This window comes from Mytilus edulis, chromosome 3, assembly GCF_963676685.1.
Source record: "Mytilus edulis chromosome 3, xbMytEdul2.2, whole genome shotgun sequence".
Classification (NCBI taxonomy): domain Eukaryota; kingdom Metazoa; phylum Mollusca; class Bivalvia; order Mytilida; family Mytilidae; genus Mytilus; species Mytilus edulis.
Window position 1 is genome coordinate 58,867,425 of NC_092346.1, and position 18,890 is coordinate 58,886,314.

The 18,890-nt window shown below is 30.2% G+C and overlaps 1 protein-coding gene across 11 annotated transcripts; it reads left to right on the plus strand.

Annotated features, from left to right (window-relative positions):
* Positions 1–50: 50 nt before the first annotated feature.
* Positions 51–15,945, plus strand: LOC139514414 (adenosine 3'-phospho 5'-phosphosulfate transporter 1-like). Of its 11 annotated transcripts, XM_071303626.1 has the most exons (6): positions 81–126; positions 7,052–7,076; positions 8,088–8,110; positions 10,640–10,860; positions 11,688–11,726; positions 12,757–15,945. In XM_071303626.1, the coding sequence occupies exons 4-6, from the start codon at positions 10,659–10,661 to the stop codon at positions 13,857–13,859; spliced, it is 1,344 nt and encodes a 447-aa protein (XP_071159727.1). In that variant the 5' UTR covers positions 81–126; positions 7,052–7,076; positions 8,088–8,110; positions 10,640–10,658; the 3' UTR covers positions 13,860–15,945. The 11 variants fall into 11 exon arrangements, 9 of the variants coding, with proteins under 9 accessions (XP_071159728.1, XP_071159724.1, XP_071159725.1 ...); XR_011662610.1 differs by lacking the exons at positions 8,088–8,110; positions 11,688–11,726 and having other exon boundaries at positions 51–126; positions 12,757–14,073; positions 14,255–15,945; XM_071303623.1 differs by lacking the exon at positions 8,088–8,110 and having other exon boundaries at positions 52–126.
* The last annotated feature ends 2,945 nt before the right edge of the window (positions 15,946–18,890 follow it).

Genomic DNA, 18,890 nt, shown 5'->3' on the forward strand with positions numbered 1-18,890 from the left:
CAATTCAAACTGAATATTATTATCAAAGCTAGCCTTTCTTTTTTATCATTATTTTTCGTACCGGAAGTCAAACCTAGCTGGCAGCTCGTCAATCAATCAAAAAGTTTTGTTCCAAGGAAATCACAGGTAAATTGACATTTATTCATTACGGTTCACGTGTCACACACATAAATAAACTAAACAACTTTCTGTAATAGTGATAGTGATACGGTTCAGGCCGAGAATGAACAATAAGAGGAGTTTTACAGTAAAAAAAATAATAACATGAAACCTTCTCACAAAAGGTACTGTAAACTCTTTACTATACTTAGTTATATGTGGCTGTCACATAGTAACATATTGTTACTGTTTTAATCAGCAATTATGTGCTTTTCCCCTAAAATGTCACATTTTTCAAACATATGGCGTGACAATACTGACATATTTTATCTTTTAGCCAGTGCATTATGTATTCACTTCATGGAATTAGGACCAATAATGACAAAAACTGGAATGGAAGAAAACTTTATATAAAACAGTAAAATGTGCAAAAATGATGTAAATTTTTGGGGAAAATATTCATGAGGTACTACATATTTTTTGGGAAAATATTCATGAGGTAGTACCTCACACTTTCAGCTCTTTTAAGAGTATTTACAAGGTTATTTTTTATTTCAACCGATTTTTCATGTAGAAGTTTCGAAGATAAATGCTTTCTGCTAGGCACTTGATACTTAGTGTCAGCTTTTTCCATCAAGTTTTTAAATTCTTCACTTTCGACAATAGAGAGTGGTAAAAGATCCCCAGCTATGAACATTATAAGAGCATTTGTCATTTCTAACTGTTTTGGATCAGACGGTGAATATTTTACACTTTTTTTTATGCATTGTGTCAATGTTGGTTGAATTTCTTTATTCTCAGAATGCAGAATGTACAATTCTCTGTGTTTTCTCTGAAAATTACAAAAGGCCTTATTTAATATCTTGAAAATATTAAATTGTTTTAATTTACCTATTGAAATTTTACATTTATTTAAATTTATTTGATTGTAAATGATACAAAAAAAGAGCACTATTTTTTATTTTTTGAAATGATTTTCATTTTTATCCCAGCTTATTCAAATTATTTATCTTAAATAAGTGATTTAGAAATCTGACTTCTTAAAACAAAAATAAACTTTAGTTTTAATCACAACTAATTAATTTAATAAACAAAATATTTTCCAAATTTAAATGTAAGCTATTAGAGGATATAAGATAAATGAAATCTGATTAGAAATGAAAAAGAAGCATTATGAATTTATTAATTTTTAAAATTCTTATATAGTATTACCTTCATATGTGTAACAAAGTTGGATGTAACTTTATAACTTCCACTAACATGACTAATGAGGGTGCCACAATGCATACATTTTCCTTTGAAAGTATTTCCATTTTGGAAGTCATCAGGAACAGTAAAATGTTCCAGTACACTCTTGGAGCTCATTTTTAAATCTGATAAAATGTTTTCTTTCAACATTCATATATATAGTGAACAAATTTTGCAAGTGAGATTTTGTCATATGCATTATCCCTTCAAGAATTTAAACATTTACCTATAGGCCCTAGGGGTATATTTATCTCTCTCTAATTAGCCTTATATCTGTTTAACATAACTGTTATAAAAACAGTCATTATATAGTTTGTAATAAAACAAATAGCCAGAGGTTATATTTATTGGTTATTTAAGTCCTTGAATAAAGTTAATTATGTTAAATCAATGTCTTAAAATATCTATCTAAATCTACTAATTAAGGTCAAGACAGTGACTTCCTAGTGGTTTCTTATGGCATGTGTCTACATTTTTTTTATCATTCAATACAAAATGAAGAATCTACCATGGTTGTGTTAATACAGAAAGTATACTGTGAAGGCTTTTCTTTGTCAGCTTACAACATTTGTTAAGATTATTGCTTTTAATAATTTTTTGAGAAAACACAAGATTTAATCTTTTGATCCAAAATTTCAAATGTAATTGACTTGTAATTGAAAAGTAATTGTCAATTACAGGCAATTTTGGCTATGTAATTAATTACATTCAATTACATGTAATTGAAAAAATGCTCAATTACACATTACATTCAATTACATGATAAATTGTAATTAATTACAGTCAATTACAATTACATATTTCAATTACCCCATGTCTGTGAGGTACTAATGTTAATATGATGACAACACTGTATGGTAGGAACTTTTCTGGTTTATACATCATACAATGTCAGGGCGGTAAATTACATAGAGGCATGTAGGTAGTTGCCTCCTATTGCGGGCTGACAAAAATAAAAATGGAAAAAAAAAAACCACTGAATAGAAAAAATTGGTTGAAATCATGCATTATTTTTATAGCACTGGTTGTAAGTTAAAACAACAAGGTGGTTAATCATAATGGCATGCAGGTGTGTTCAATATTTGGATCTGAACGGTCGGTACCCAACTCAACTCCTTTGCACACATAAAATTTTCCCACCAAATACTATTGCATCTGCATACATAGAAGTGACAATGTTGGGAATATTGAATGCATAGAAGTGCTAAAAAGATGGGATTTGTCCAGTTAGAAAAAAATTACCTTAGCATTTCACAAAGCCAGAATAAAACTTTTTGGTGTATACAAACATTGTTACGTTTTAATAATTTGAACTTGATAGATAAAATTATGAGTGATTGAGTATGCATTTTCATTTTAAGGTTTGAAAATTGTGTCTTTGAAACGAAGTCAAAATTAGTTCGACTTGGACCACAAAAAATGACCAACTTCAGGGGGCTTTCATTTTAAGTCTTTTGCAAAATTTTCCCTTAACTAAAGTAAAAATATCCTTTTCTGCATGGAATGGGTCAAAAAAAAATTTTGCCCTGCTCCGCTCGGCGATAATAAACTGCCTCCCCTTACAGGGCAGGCAATTTACGGCCCTACAATGTACATTTTGTTCAGGTTTATACCCCCCTTGTTTTAGGGTTGTGTATAAAAAAATCAAAGTGCAAAATTTCAAATATTAAAACAGCTAAGATCAATGAAGATAATGAACAAACTAAACAGGCAATTTTGTACATACATGGATACAATGTATACAATGAGAAACATCATTCACCATGTTCACAGCCATAATATTTATTGTAGCATTGCATTTATGTCAGATTCACCTGTTATGGAAAGGTGTACTGGAATACATGTAGGACCATAATTGTATTCTGTTTTTATTTCATATCTATAATAAACAAGTGCTTTCAGATGGAGGCATTTTTTATGTCATTTTGATCATATTTTAATTTAAATGTCCTCAATTTGAAACATTAGTCTGACAATATTTTGGTTAACACTTGAATTGTACATGCTGAATGTCACACAAGTACAACAACATGTAAGAATATTATTCATTGAAATTCAAATTTACGAAAACAGTCATGATGGTGGGGAGGACATGTACATAGTTTTCTGAATTCTAATAAATTTCTAAATGCATGATATTTTAACAAAAATGTAACTGAAGCTGTAAAATGATGTAATGGGTATATATTACATGTATTATATAGAGAATGGAAATAGGAATGTGTTAAAAAGGCAACCACCAGACTAAAGAGTAAAAAAAAAACAGCTGAAGGCCATCAATGGGTCTTCAACACAGTGAATACATTCCTTTTTGAGATTGATCTATGAAATTCAATTACTGAAGATATTCTGAGAGATTCATCTTGCAAATTATTAAGTTTCTGGAAAACTCAAAAACCAAAGATGCTATATATTTTTTTTTATTGCTTCAAATAAACAAAAAAGATTCTAAACATATATTCATTAGATTAAATTCAAAATTAACATTTTTATACGACCGTAATTTTTTGGTCGTATATTGGTATGACGTTGGCGTCATCGTTGTCGTCAAAAGACATTTGGTTTTTTGCACTATACATGTAACTTTAGTTAGTAAATAGAAATCTATGAAATTTAAACACAAGGTTTATGACCATAAAAAGAAGGTTGAGATTGATTTTGGGAGTTTTGGTCCCAACAGTTTAGGAACTAGGGGCCAAAAAGGGCCCAAATAAGCATTTTTCTTGGTTTTTGCACAATAACTTTAGTATTTATAAGTGAAGAGAAATCTATGAAATTTTAAATTAAGGTTTATGACCACAAAAGGAAGGTTGGGATTGATTTTTGGGAGTTTAGGAATAAGGGGCCAAAAGGGTCTAAAATTAAACTTTGTTTGATTTCATCAAAAAATGAATTATTGTGGTTCTTTGATATGCTGAATCTAAACATGTACTTAGATTTATGATTATGGACCCAGTTTTCAAGTTGGTCCAAATTGGGGTCCAAAATTAAACTTTTTGTTTGATTTCAACAAAAATTGAATATATATTGGGTTCATCAATATCATGAATATGCTGAATCTAACCATGTATTTAGATTTTTAATATTTGGGCCCACATTGGTCCACATTGAGGTCTAAGGGGTCTAAAATTTAACATTATTTGATTTCATTAAAAACTGAGTTCTTGCAATTGGGGTTCTATGATATATGCTGAATTTAACCATGTAATTAGATTTTGGATATTGGACCATAATAGGTAAATGTCCAATTTAAAATTTTTAAGTTTTTAAGTTTAAGTTCTTAGACCACATTCATTCTGTGTCAGAGACCTATGTTGTGTCAACTATTTAATCACAATCCAAATTCAGAGCTGTATCAAGCTTAAATGTTGTGTCCATACATGTAGTTGCCCAGACTGTTCAGGGTTCGACCTTTGCGGTCGTATAAAGCTGCGCCCTGCAGAGTATCTGGTTTGCATTGTAAACATGCATTATTTTCTTTAAGAATATTACATATACCGGTACACTGAAAACCATAAAAATGTTTTTGTTGGTCTTAGTTTATATCTTGACATGAATTACAGAGTTTTTTATGCATGTGTGAACTTCTTTTACAGTTATAACAGTAATCTATGCAATGAGGTTGCAAGTTTTAACTCTTGTAAAGGTGAAATCTATTTCAATCTTAAATGACGAAGATTGTCAGTTTTCTAGCCGTATATGTACATGTATGAATGTAGATTGTTGGTTTTTCCGAAATTTTTATAGATGCTGCCTTGCAAACAAAAAACTGGCTGGCATTATATGCATCGTAACATGAAGCTATTTTAAGGGCATTGAAAGTGGCACCTAACCAGCAAATTAAAAAAAAAACAACATTCATTTGTAGTCATTGTCAAAACTATATTCAAAATTAGGAAGACTATTGACTTAAGCCTAAAGTAAAAATAAATAAATTGCATAAAAGCATACTGTTCAAAACCTTAAGCACAATTTCCTGCTAGAAATTTGCTAGTGCTAATTAATTGTAACAGAAATTTCTAATTCTTATTTTAATTTTATAATACCTTATGCTACAAAAATCTATTCATAATTCGGCAAAATGCATTTAACATCTGATTGTATTTTGTTAATGCCAGCTGTTATTCAGGATTTTGAATGTTAACATGCATCACATCCTATTAGACATTATTTTCAAACTGGATTTTTGAAATAATCCCTTGTATACACGTACTTAAATGTATATTTACATTACACACATGTCACAATGCAAAAGCTAAAAATTATGCTTGTTTTCCCTCTATTAGACATGGTTTAATTTGCCAAAGTCTTTAAATTTTCAATAATAATTATGGAGCAATATGTGCATGTTTCAATTCTTTTCTTTAAATTTGATATGTTTAAACTTTTTATACTTAAATTTCTGTTTTAATGATGTAAATAACCATTTGGTTTGTTTTTGGTTTATTTTTTACTAGGGTGAAGTCGATGTTCTTGTTCTTCTTGACCCTTATTATCATGGATTAATTTGTGGGGGTTGATTATCTCAAGACATAGTACATGTAGTAGAGTTGAAAGTTACTGTTTGAGGTTGGCCTGGCTATGATGGTCATCATTAATACATGTATTACAACAAACACATTTTCAATTGAAAATGTTAGTAATATCAACATTCAAATATATGTACATTTGTACATTATGCAATCCATTTCACAATAACAGTTTATGATTTATATGTATTAACCATTATCTCCATTTTTGCCCTGTGTTTTTTTATATGACTGTTTTGCTTAAGTCTTTACATCAAACACGCTGCATTTGTTTGCACCGGTTCTAACTTAGGACTCCTTTACCTGAAAAGTTATGCATACCTTTATGACATAATTTACAAGATGAAGTGGACCACCTGTATCCTATTATAATTAAAGCTCATCAAATATTTTTGTGATCATCATTATGAAGGAAAAATTAAGAAAGAATTCCCTCTTTTTGACAACAGTGTTGATTATTACTTATTAGAATTTAATTTGCAGAACATTTCATGCAATATAGCATCCTATTTTTTCAACCACACAGTGACACTCAACATGGGAAGGAAGTCTATTTTCACTCTTTCAAAAACTGAACTTACTTCTGCTCATATTGTTTTATCAGACAATCATAAAATAAAGTACTGCCCAATCAGATTAAGTCATACATAAAAAAAGGCTGGTATATTTCTTTTAATCCCCTTATGAACAACATAACATCTCTTGAATTACCAAACATTAATTTCAAAAATAACATTACATAATGAATACCTTTTTACTTAACACACAAAGGAAATGACAGCTTTAACTTTAAGGTGATAATTTAGCTTATCTATCAATTTATTTCAAAATTTAGGTAAAAGGCCAAACTTGGATGAAAATAATTCGGAAAAAATCTTTGTCTTTACTACACTTCAATACCAAGTAACAAAATGAATGCATTCAGCCATGCAGACTGATCACTGCACCATCGTTTTACTTAAAAAACTTGACTGCACCTTAGCCTTAATTAATTAATTCAATACATGTTATATTACAATGCTTTTGGTCATGCATTTTATAGGTCATAGATTGTTTTGTATTGTCATCTTATAGTATGGATATCTGACATAATGATAGAAATTTGTCAATTATTGTATGTACTTTAACTTAGAATTGTAGAAATATTATTAATTATCATTTTTATTTAATTTAAGAAAACATTTGAAGTGAAGGTTAAAGGTATTTATTAAACAAAACCACATATAAAATGTAGCCACACTGTATGTTATATCTCTATTCTGTTTACCCTATCAAATACTTGTCTTTTTTGGGCTAAATAAAAATACATGTTACTGCTAACAATTTTGTTTTAAAATTTGTTTCTTTTTTATTATTGTTATTTTTTTGGCAATTTGGAAAAAAACAACATACAAAATCATAATCTAAATCAGTTTAATATATTATGATCATGATTATAAAGAATGAAAAAAACAGAAAACCAAAACCAAAAAGTTTTCAGCCGTAGTACATAGTCTATAATAGACTATTTTCATATTACCGACTTTTGACTACGGTTTATATGATTTTTCGACAGGTTATCTATGACATCCTGGTACTCAGTCAATTAAGAGCAACGTAAAGGAGTAACATCAAACATTTAATCAGTGTGATATAAGGGGAAATTTTACTATTTTCCGATGAGTTTGTTGTGTAAAGAAAATATGAAGCAGCATAGCTTCCCCAAGAATTGTACCAATTAAATGTTTGATGTTACTTAAAACTTTACGTTGCTCTTAATTGACTGAGTACCAGGATGTCATAGGTAACCTGTCGAAAAATGATATAATCCAGAGTCAAAAGACGGTAAATGTAATATGAAAATAGTGTATTAAGATACCATGTTAGCAGAAAGGCAGTCTTGACATGTATATTCTGTTTGCCTTTCAAAACTGGTAAGTGACAGTATTTTGGTCACTTTATTGCACCCTTTCTTTCTATATGTATATAATGTTTTGTAATCACCTCCCTTCACCTTATTTATTGTTTAAATCCTTATTTTATATATATATATATCAATAGTTAATTGACGGTATAAATTATTTTGTACTGTGTAATTCTGGGCTTTTCAGAGACACATACGATTACGTCTTTGTATTGTCTAGATTTTTTCTGTTTTATTTTGTTTTTATTTGTGATAACATGTTACAAGAAATTAAATAGCTTCGTGTACATTAATAGATGATTTTTTAGGATTTGTCAAATATTTTCAAAAGGTAAGTTAATAATCATAATTATTAAAAAAAAAAAAAAAGCTGTTTAGTAAGGTAGAGGAAGCAATGATATTAGACAGGGACTTTCTATACTAACTACTAGTAACAGGTTATCATTTCAACTTATATGCATCATTTCTTGTGCTTGAAATTTTTAATAATTTAGATAGTGACTATTATTAGTGTTGTGCATGGCGCTGTACATTCTTTTGAAAATGTGGTATTTCTTTCTAATAGGTAGTCTTGTGCACGGCATAGAATAATAAAATATGGAATAAACATGGAATATATTGAAAATTTCAAGCACAAGAAATAATGCAAATTCCATAATTAAATATAATTCCAAGTTGAAATAATAGCCTTTTCAGTATAGACTGTCACTGTATTAGATAAATGGTAGAGAGTAAATTGACATAAGGTTGTCTGTACACAAGGGCCTTAAATGTCGACCGGCATGAAGAGGATAAGTGAGGTCAGGTGTCTGTACACAACTAGTCTCTATGACGCTTAAAATTGTAAATTATAAGTTAAAGCTATATTATGCATTTGCAGGTCTTTTTTTTTAACAAAAAACCCGGTCAGGTTATGAATCCTCAATAGGCACTTATTTATCATGTTTAAGAGTTTTGAATTGACTTATATTACTTTTAATTTGAAATAAAGATATTAGTTTACAGTACATATTTTAGAATTGGTAAATTATTGAATTCTGATGAATAACCTTTTAAAATTACTGCAGTCCAGTAAGCTAAACTTTATGAATATATGTGGAGTTTATGAATTAAGCTTAACTGTATATAAATATGTGAAGTTCAAGAATAAAGCTAAACTATATAAATATGTGAAGTTCATGCATTTAGCTAAACTATGTAAATATTTGAAGTTCATGCATTTATAAGCTAAACTATTATACTTAGTATATAAATATGTAGAGTTCATGCATAAAGCTAACGGTTAACCTATACAATGCTATGTACATATGTGAAGTTCATGCATAAAGCTTAGCCTTATAATAGATATGTTGAGTTCACACATAAAAGATAACTTTATAGATTTATGTGTAGTTCATGCATAAAGCTCAACTATATAAATATGTGGGGTTCATGCATTAATAAAATTGAGAATGGAAATGGGGAATGTGTCAAAGAGACAACAACCTGACCATAGAACAGACAACAGCAGAAGGTCACCAACTGGTCTTCAATGCAGCAAGAAATTCCCGCACCTGGAGCTGGAGGCGTCCTTCAGCTGGCCCCTTAACAAATAAATACCTATTTATTTTTATATTTGTGCTTATGAAATAAAGGTAAATGAAAATGTCATTTGAAGACAGATCCTTATATTTCATCTTTCCCATAAGTGTATGATTTCTCTGGCATTGAGAATAATATTACATTCATGTATACATGTATATAGTTGAGAGGTTTCAAATATTTACACTTAATGTTTAGCTTTGTTTATAACTCTGAGATACAATGTCCCTCCCAAGGCTTATTTGTCAAGATGTTACAAAAGATGTCAGATAAAACTGAACATGCTGAAGTAACATCTGTTTCTAGTTGAATAGATTTTGATGAAATTTCTTATAATAATTAATCAGTTTTCTATCATGTCTATACATGCTATATACATGATATAGGAATGTATAAAAAAAAAATATTCATCAATAAAAATAAGCACATCACGAGATTGAAAATAAAATTCTAGGTATTCATATGCATATTTTTGAGATTTTACCAATTTGGTTTTTATCTTTTATTTCATATTAAGTTTAAAGATCCAGAGACAGCTATGAGTCAAAATAATTTTATTTGTAAAATATGTAGATTTTGAATTCTGATTATATGAATGTTCAATAATTTCTTATTTAACTTCACATTTCACAAGTCAGGGTCTTTTATATCCAGTTATATGGTATGGGTTTATCTCATTGTTGAAGGTTGTACAGTGACCTTATATCAACTTCATTCAACCTCTTGTGAATATAGTTGTCTCATTGGTCATTAATCACATCTTCTTGTTTTTGGGGTAAAGATTGCATATAATGCAATTAAAACCCAATGTTATTGACTTGATATCTAAATCTTCCAAGGATTATCACTACTTTTGATACACAAAATATTGTGCATTGATCGAAACATTCTATACATCCTATCAATGAACATTTCCAGAAATTCTTCAATGTACTATACATGATATAGTCTCAGATAATCAAGTCACAAAATGATGTTACACCTGTCAAGAAAATAACACATGCTTTTGCAAGGTGCATGAATCTAATATCTGTTCTAAAAATATGAATGATGTCATTGTTAAAGTCATCTTTGAAAATTGGAGTTATCTCCCATTATTTAGAATTGACTCAACTACAACCAATGCGTTATTGACAATTTTTGCAATATTTAATTTCACTTCCTACTGATAAATAAACACAATTTTTTACCCTCCTGTGCTTACAACCAATTTGATTTATATATGTATGTACATAATCAGTGCATGTATTTAACTTTGTCTTAAAATTCTCTTTTACAGGGCAGCTTCTGTTGCCATCATGTGGTTTGTTATCTTGGTTATTATAAATGTCATATTGCCATGTGTTCTGGGAGAGGAATCACAGTCAGGAGACGGCACCCATTGGATGGATTTCTGGGTTGTTCGTCTTCTTTTAAACCTCTTAGGCTATGCAACAATATTTGTACCTGGTTACTTGTTGATGAGATACTTGAGGAATATCAGATACAATGAAACAGCTGGTAAGATATATATAGCCATTCTGAACAGTGTTCTCCCCAGGTCCTTAAAGCAGTGTGGTACTATTGTGCTATATTTCTACCATGGTGGTATCATCCAGGATTTTAAAATAAAATGTATAGGGCCCACGGTGCTTTATTGTTTGGAAAACCAATTTTATGTTAATTTCTAGGGAACTTTTTGAAAATGCTGGGGAGAACACTGAATTTCAAATTTTTACATTTTAATGGATGGCATAATTTGTTCACATTTTAATGAGCACTGTACATTAAGATTTTTTTGGTATCTAACAACTATATATGGGGAACTTTATGATTGGGAAAATATAATGAAAAAAAAATTGTACATTTACATGTACATGATTTTACCTTTTACACAAATCAAATCAGTTTAATAATATTTGTTTGACAAGATATTCTTGGAGGAAAAACATTAGTATTTCATTAAATCATACTCCTTCACGCAAAGTTGATCTATTACATGGTTTTATTCTTGTTATTTATAAGCCTTTTTGGTGCTTTGAACTTTTAGTACAGTTGAAGTATTAATTATAAATAAACATATCAATAGTAGAAGAGAGGCTTTTATTTTCTGTGGAAGTGTAACATAGTTCTATGCAGAAAAGTAAAACTATTCTCACAATTTTTTTTAATGAATTACACCCTTCTGGTGAGCTTCCAGTCCAATGAATAATACATTTCCCCAACTTCTTACAATGAGCATTCTTGATGAAATCTGACCAAAAAAAATATGTACAATCATGCAACAAATAGCACTGAAAACAAATATTTTATGAAAAGATTATTTACAACCTTTTGGTTTTATTCAGGGAGTTCCATACTTAATGAAGGTGGAGAAATTGGTAAAGGTAAAATTTCAGAACAAATCATTTTACTTTTAACCTGTTTATTTTGTTTTTTTGAAGGATTTGGACTTCTTCATGTCAATCTTAACTGACCCAACTCACCCTTGTCCAAACTCTTGATCTACATATTAACTTAGTGTTAGAGCTCTGATGTAGTTGTTATACTTAGTAAAATGCATGTTTAGGTTTCTTCATTGTTTTTAAATAACTGAGTATCTTGATCCCATTCTATAATCATTTGCCTGTATTAATAAGTATTTGTAACACAACTTTTAGCCTCAATTAAAAAAAGTTAATGTCACAATGAAAGAATCTTTTTTCCAAATGATTACAGACAATATGTTCTTTTTCTAATTTTTCTAGATCTTTCTGATGATTTCTTAATGTTTTTTTTTTTTTTTTAAGAGAGAGGTCAGCATATCTGACCTTTTCCATAACAATACAGAATATTTAAGTTGTAATTGAATTTTGCTCAATGAACAGCGCATCACTTGTTGATATTAGTCAGGAAAATTATAGATTGACCAAGAATGACAAAATAATGCATTGTTTACATTGATTGAAAAAAGAAACGAGCTACTTGTAAATGAATAGAATTGCAATACACCCTTTGTCAGGACAGAACATTTCTTGTAATACATTGTATGTAACATTTTGTCGTTTAAAAACCATCTCAATTGTTTCTCAAGTAAACTATCTGTATTAGTAATTGGAAATTGACTATAAATGAAAAGAAAATATAAAGAATAACTACAAGTCACCATGATGGCAAACTTTTATTTGTTTTAATATAAATTCAGAATTATTGGTTAGTTTTTTATTATTGCGAAAAATGTGACAGAGTTGTAAACACAATAATTTAAACTCTTATTTTGAAATATTTTATATGAATTAAAAAGGATTTTTCTCAAAATCGTAAAAATTAAAATTGCATTTAAGTCTAAAGTGACAAAATCGCAATAATAAATGCACACAATAATTTCTGAATTTACAGTATTAAATTCTATTACCAAACTTGTTTATATCTTTTCAGCTCCTTCTTTTCTATCCAACCTGATAAAACATTGTGTGTTTGGAAATGATGACAAAGTCAGCTTGGAGAGCGCAGAAGAAGGCGGCGAAAGTCCTTCAGGGACAGAAGAATCTCAAAATCCAATGAAAAGGGGTTTTACTCTGGTCTTTTGTTTAGTTGGCCTACAGGGGGCTTATCTGACATGGGGTGTACTTCAAGAAAGAATAATGACTTTCGAGTATGGAAAAGAGGATGGCCAAGGTGAATTCTTCAAAAACTCTCAGTTTTTAGTTTTCATCAATCGAATTCTAGCATTTATCATTGGAATGACAGTAATATTTTTCCGACGACAGCCACATCATACAACTCCACTATATAATTACTCATTCAGCTCATTTTCAAACATTATGAGTAGCTGGTGTCAGTATGAAGCACTAAAATTTGTTAGTTTTCCCACACAGATTCTAGCAAAAGCATCAAAAGTCATACCTGTTATGTTAATGGGAAAAGTTGTATCTAAAAGAACATACCAATACCATGAGTATATAACTGCTGGTATGATATCAGTTGGTGTAACATTGTTTCTTCTGAATAGTGGTGATGTGACCAGGCACAAAGGAAGCGTGACAACAATATCTGGAGTTATACTACTGGCAGGTTATATGGCTTTCGACAGTTTTACATCAAACTGGCAAGGAGAGTTGTTTAAACGTCACAAGGTTTCCTCTATACAAATGATGACAGGAGTCAATATGTTTTCCTGTTTACTAACTGGGGTCTCACTATTAGAACAGGGAGGGTTTTTTGACTCATTTGCATTCATGGCAAGACATCATTTATTTGTTGTTCATGCAATTGTTTTAAGTCTATGTTCAGCCGGTGGGCAGCTATTTATATTCTACACAATTTCACAGTTCGGAGCTGTGACATTCACAATAATAATGACTTTACGACAAGCCTTTGCTATTTTGTTATCATGTGTTATATATGGACATCCTGTTACCTTTATAGCGTTGATAGGTATAGTCATTGTATTTGTTGCCTTATTTTTACGCATCTATGCAAATCAGAAAAAGAAATCTCAAAAGCCAACTGGTTCAACTACAACAACTTCAAAGGTCTGAAAAATCCAATATATAACTTTTTGAGTGGAAGCTTTATATATTTTAAGGTATAGTTTTAGTAAAGTAAAACCATCGAGATAAAAATTGTTAAATTTTGAGTGTAATTTTATGAAAAATCTGGAGTCTTCTTTTGTAATGTTTAACTATTGATACAAAAAGTTGTTACATGTACATTTTGAGTGTTTATTTTTATGAGAAATTAGAAGTCTTTGTTGTGTTAAACTATCAAGACAAAATAATACTCCAAATTGACAACAACACTTCAAATGGTCTGCTATTTTATTTGCTATGGTCTACATGTTTCGCCTGCAAGGCCATCAAAATTGTCCAGATGAAGCCTGCCTTGCAGGCCAAACATGTAGACCATAGCAAATAAAATTGCAGACCATTTGAAGTGTTGTCAATTTGGAGTATTATTTTAATGTTGCATTCATTTGCATAATTTGACAACCCTGCATACCAAGGTATCCACTTCAGGGACTCTATCAAAATGATTCACACAGGCGTTGGTTCACCACATGGAGTTTATATTAAACCAAAGTTGTAACATTTATATGAGAAACCTGAAGTCTTTTAAAGTTTTGTTATAGGGTTTAGTTATTAAGAGTTTAGTTGCACTTTAGAGGATGAAAAATACTCTGACGGCTAATTACTGCATTGCTTGTTTTTGTTTATAATCAATTGCTCATATTTATATATAAACTCTAAATCCAATTTTTTTATTCTTCTACAGGAACATAATTTTATTCTTTGTAATATTTGAGAATCACATATTTGATAGAATTTTGCTTTTGTATTGATTAAAGGCATTCAAATGGTGTCTGCTTATTGTGAACTTTGATAAATAGCTAAAGTAAAACCATGACGGCATTTTCTGTAGAATACTTCTATATTCATCAGAAAAAAAAATCAATATGTGGTCAGTTTTAATCTATTGTTTAAATTTCTACATTCCTTTACAACAGACTTGCATATTTATTATTTATTTGTTTGATGTGTCTATTAATTTTTGATAGTTGTGAATAGAGTAGATGTGGTTTTTTTTAACCTTGATATTATTTTGTTTGGTCATCTAATTTTAGGCATCTATGATTGATTATTTACTGGTGTACATGTTTGTCAGAATGATATAAAATTGTATGATGAAATTGCTTTAAAACACTGAAGAACCAGCTGCTGTATTTTAATAAATGGAGATGTGGTGTTATAAGTCAATGAGACAGAAATTCAATGGAACAAAAAGTCTAAAGAAATATAGACAAAATGCTCTTTGAAAAATGTTCTTTAGGTCAAACCTTGAATGGAGCTATATTATGTTTAGGGCATTTCCTTAGAAGTCTGTCATTACTTAAATTTCAACCATGAATGAATACTGAATCAATACTGAATCATTTCAGTATTCTCACATTACCCAATAGGATTAGCTTAAATATCAAAATTTAAGGGAGATTTTCAAGGCAAAAATTCCTTGTCAATCCTGAAAATAGAAATTTAAAGAACAAATATTAGAGATATTTTGATCTGCAAAATGTTAATACAAATGTATAATACTTTGACACCAGTTTTAGTGGATTTCTCTAATTTCGAAGTAACTTGATTTCACAGTTCATTCAGTTGTATATAGAACACATTTAAAATTAGGTAGTTTTTTCCTTTCCTTAATATGATAATCAAAACTATCATGTTTTAAATGAATATGTGAACCTCTAGTTGATTTATTAGTTGAACATGTATATATTTTTAGGAGTATACACTTGATGAATTGTTATCTTGTATAATAAATGGAGGGGCATTTTTTTTTTATATATATATATAAACCTTTAAAAATGTAATCTTTAGATTTCCAATGTATGCTAAATTTCTCTTTACCTCCCTCTCCATATATTGGCAATATTTGGTATTCAAATATCTAAAAGTTATCTAGTATGGATGTTATACAATTATTTTTTATAATTTACCCTTTACCTCCCATATTAATTATCCATATTTGATATTCAAATATTAATACCCTGTTGTCTGTGAATCAGTCAGGAGGATACCATTGTCATCCTTTTCTATATTATTTTAGTTTGGGTAATCTCTTCAAGATACATCCAGGTAAAAAAAAAAATAATTAATGCACGAAAACCATGACTGCCTTATATAATTTATGCATAAAGGTTGACGGATGATTTTTTTCTTGGGAAATTTTGTCAAATTTAGTTGTTGATATATATTTTAAAATGTTGTCTAAATAGAAATAAGAGATGACTATTGAAAGGAGAAAATCATATCAAATTGGTCAGTTCATTTATAGATAAATGTCTGACACAAAAGTCACTTTTTCCACACAGTACAAAGTAAGTGTGAACTTAAAGTTGAATATCAACTTGCTATGAAACAAGGGGGGGGGGTGTTTTAAGGGCATACGATACAGTTACAGGGGAGGTAATGACATTGCTAACGTAAATTGTTATTTTCGCGACGTCAAACTATGACTTATCAAACTTATCTAACTTGAAAACATCTTCTTTTTTATATTTAAGTATAATACTGCACTGTCGCTATATTTTAATCTAGTAATTAAAAATCCCCAAAGTCTAAGCACAATACAAGACCAGAACAGTCAGACAGATCTGGTATTAATGTTTATTAGAATTACGATATTTGCTTCATCCTACATATCGGTCTTTTAATGGTGTTCCTAAAACCTAAAAGACTTGAGACTTAAATTACAATGAATCTATGTTTTTGCTTTGAGACCAGAATACTGTCGAAAAAATAGCTAAAAATTCATTATGTTTCAATGTAAGAAAGTGTCCGAGAAACGCTCAGAATGCACGATTTTGCGTTATTTCGCTCAGAGCTTCTGGGGGCATTAAGCGGCCCAAGAACCCTCGCCCAAAACATATTCTGCCTTACTATTACAAGAGGCTAGTTACAGCCCTGTAATCAAATCTGGGTTCAAACGCACGTGTGATTAATCAATAAAAAGTGAAAGGAAATATGAAAACCAAAATGTCCAGCCATCAGTTGTTGTTGTTTCGGCTCTATGCCGAGGACAGGCGATCATTGATCAAACGGCTACCCGTTGTTCGTCATCATTTTCATTCGAAGATATCTTTTATGAAGCTAAAAGGGTAAATAAAGTCTGTCAATATTTCGTTTGTTTACGATTTCGACAACAGCCGTCGGTATCACCTATCATAGTTCATGATTACTCTGACGTCCAACGGCTGTTTTGCCAGACAAGCTGGGGCTGGGGCTGGGGCTGGGGCTTGTCTTGCAAAACAGCCGTAGGACATCAGAGTAATTTTGGACTGCACCTATCAATATTGGCACTGACATGGATATTTCTGCGTTGGAGAGTTAAACTGTAAATTTGTGAATTTCGAAATAGATAGAACACCCTCCGATCCAAACAATAATTTAATTGAATTACCAACAGGTCCCCCTAAAGAAAATTCGTTTGCACTGTTAATGAAAAAAACAATAGAGCTTCCTCATAAACCTAAACCATGGACCCCTCTTTTTTAAAATGCCATTTGGTTTGATTGCGCGAGAAGATTATGTGTGCCAATTTTCATGAAAACCTAAATACAAACTGTAGTGCAATTTTTTTAAATTTGATAAATATACAGCAAAAAATAATGTTTTTTTTTCTTCATTCATGAACATTTGATAAATATGAGATATTTCTGAAAAAAAATGTATAAATGCACATGAAGGTATATTTTTTAATACATATTTGATTTAATCAGGTAAAAAATAGTCTATATGGAAATTTTTATCAAAATGTAAATACGGGTACAAAACTGTATCGTATGCCCTTAATGACCTTGCCTACCCTTGAGGGTCTTGCACAGTCAGTTAGGACTTGCTATGTTATAGCTTTCAGTGGCAGTAACAGAAAATTCCATAAGTGGGGGCCAATTTACTGCGTAAGAGGGGCCCGCTCCAGTCATGCATCAGTGATTCCCTATATAATCAACCAAATTTTTCCCAAAAAAGTGGGGGAATTTGGAGTTTTATTGCAATCATAAGTTCAGCTATGAAAAAATCCATACAAGCCTGTTTGATTCTTAAAATATAATTCTGACTGTGATGGTGATATGTTTTGTTAGTGTTAGTTTCCATGACATGTCATTATCTGTCTTTCAATAGATTTGAAAAAAAGACCAAAAAAGAATGTTCCAGGAGTAAATGCTCCTTTTCATTGTGTTTAATTTTTTTCAATTTGTCATTAGAGAGCAAAGGGATTTTTATATTAATTATTTAATTATTTTAGGCATTTAAAATTTTTTTATTTCAGATAAATCAAGTTTCTTAAACAAATTGTTATGCTGGCATTTGTAACTAGTATGTGACTTTTTACATTGGAGTCAATATTTTTCATGCGACTATTGTGGAAGGATGTTCCTAAATACTATAATGATTATGAGTTAGCTAACGATGCCAGTTAGATACATTAGGTTATAATACTGTGGATTCATTATTTGTTGGATATTAATTTTCGTGGGTTTCATGGGTACAGGTGAACAACAAATTCAAATGTTCAACAGATTACAATTTTTCAATAGGCTTTGTATGCAGAGATTGGCAAAACCATGAAAAGGCCAGTTTTACTTAATCCACGAAAATTGTACCCACGAAAAATAAATGAACCCACGAAAATAAATGAACCCACGAAAATAAATGAACCCATGAAAATAAATGAACCCACAGTACATGCTTTGAGTTAGTGAACCAGGCTCCTTGAAGCCTCTAGTGGATCAATTTATTAGAACTGTTACAATGAATCTTTTTAATATGATGCTATTGCGTCCTGTTTAAATCCATTATTATTTTTGTTATACATATTTTATGAGATTATTTATACTGGCTGATCTGTTATTAATACTGTGGTTTTGAATTGTAATTATATAACTGTGGTTGATTTGAACTATAGGTTTAATATTAAAATTGGGAATAATTTGATTGTTAGTTTGCTTTATTTCCAAAATAGTAGAAATTCATGATTCTGCTAGAGATCATTGACATCCTGGTACACCA

Excerpts from the sequence above, each read along its gene's own strand:
- LOC139514414 (XM_071303621.1), top strand. The coding sequence starts at position 265 with ATGAAACCTTCTCACAAAAG. Across the intron at positions 285-10,639 it reads ATGAAACCTTCTCACAAAAG|GGCAGCTTCTGTTGCCATCA; the intron begins GTACTGTAAACT and ends TCTCTTTTACAG. Across the intron at positions 11,727-12,756 it reads AGGTGGAGAAATTGGTAAAG|CTCCTTCTTTTCTATCCAAC; the intron begins GTAAAATTTCAG and ends ATATCTTTTCAG.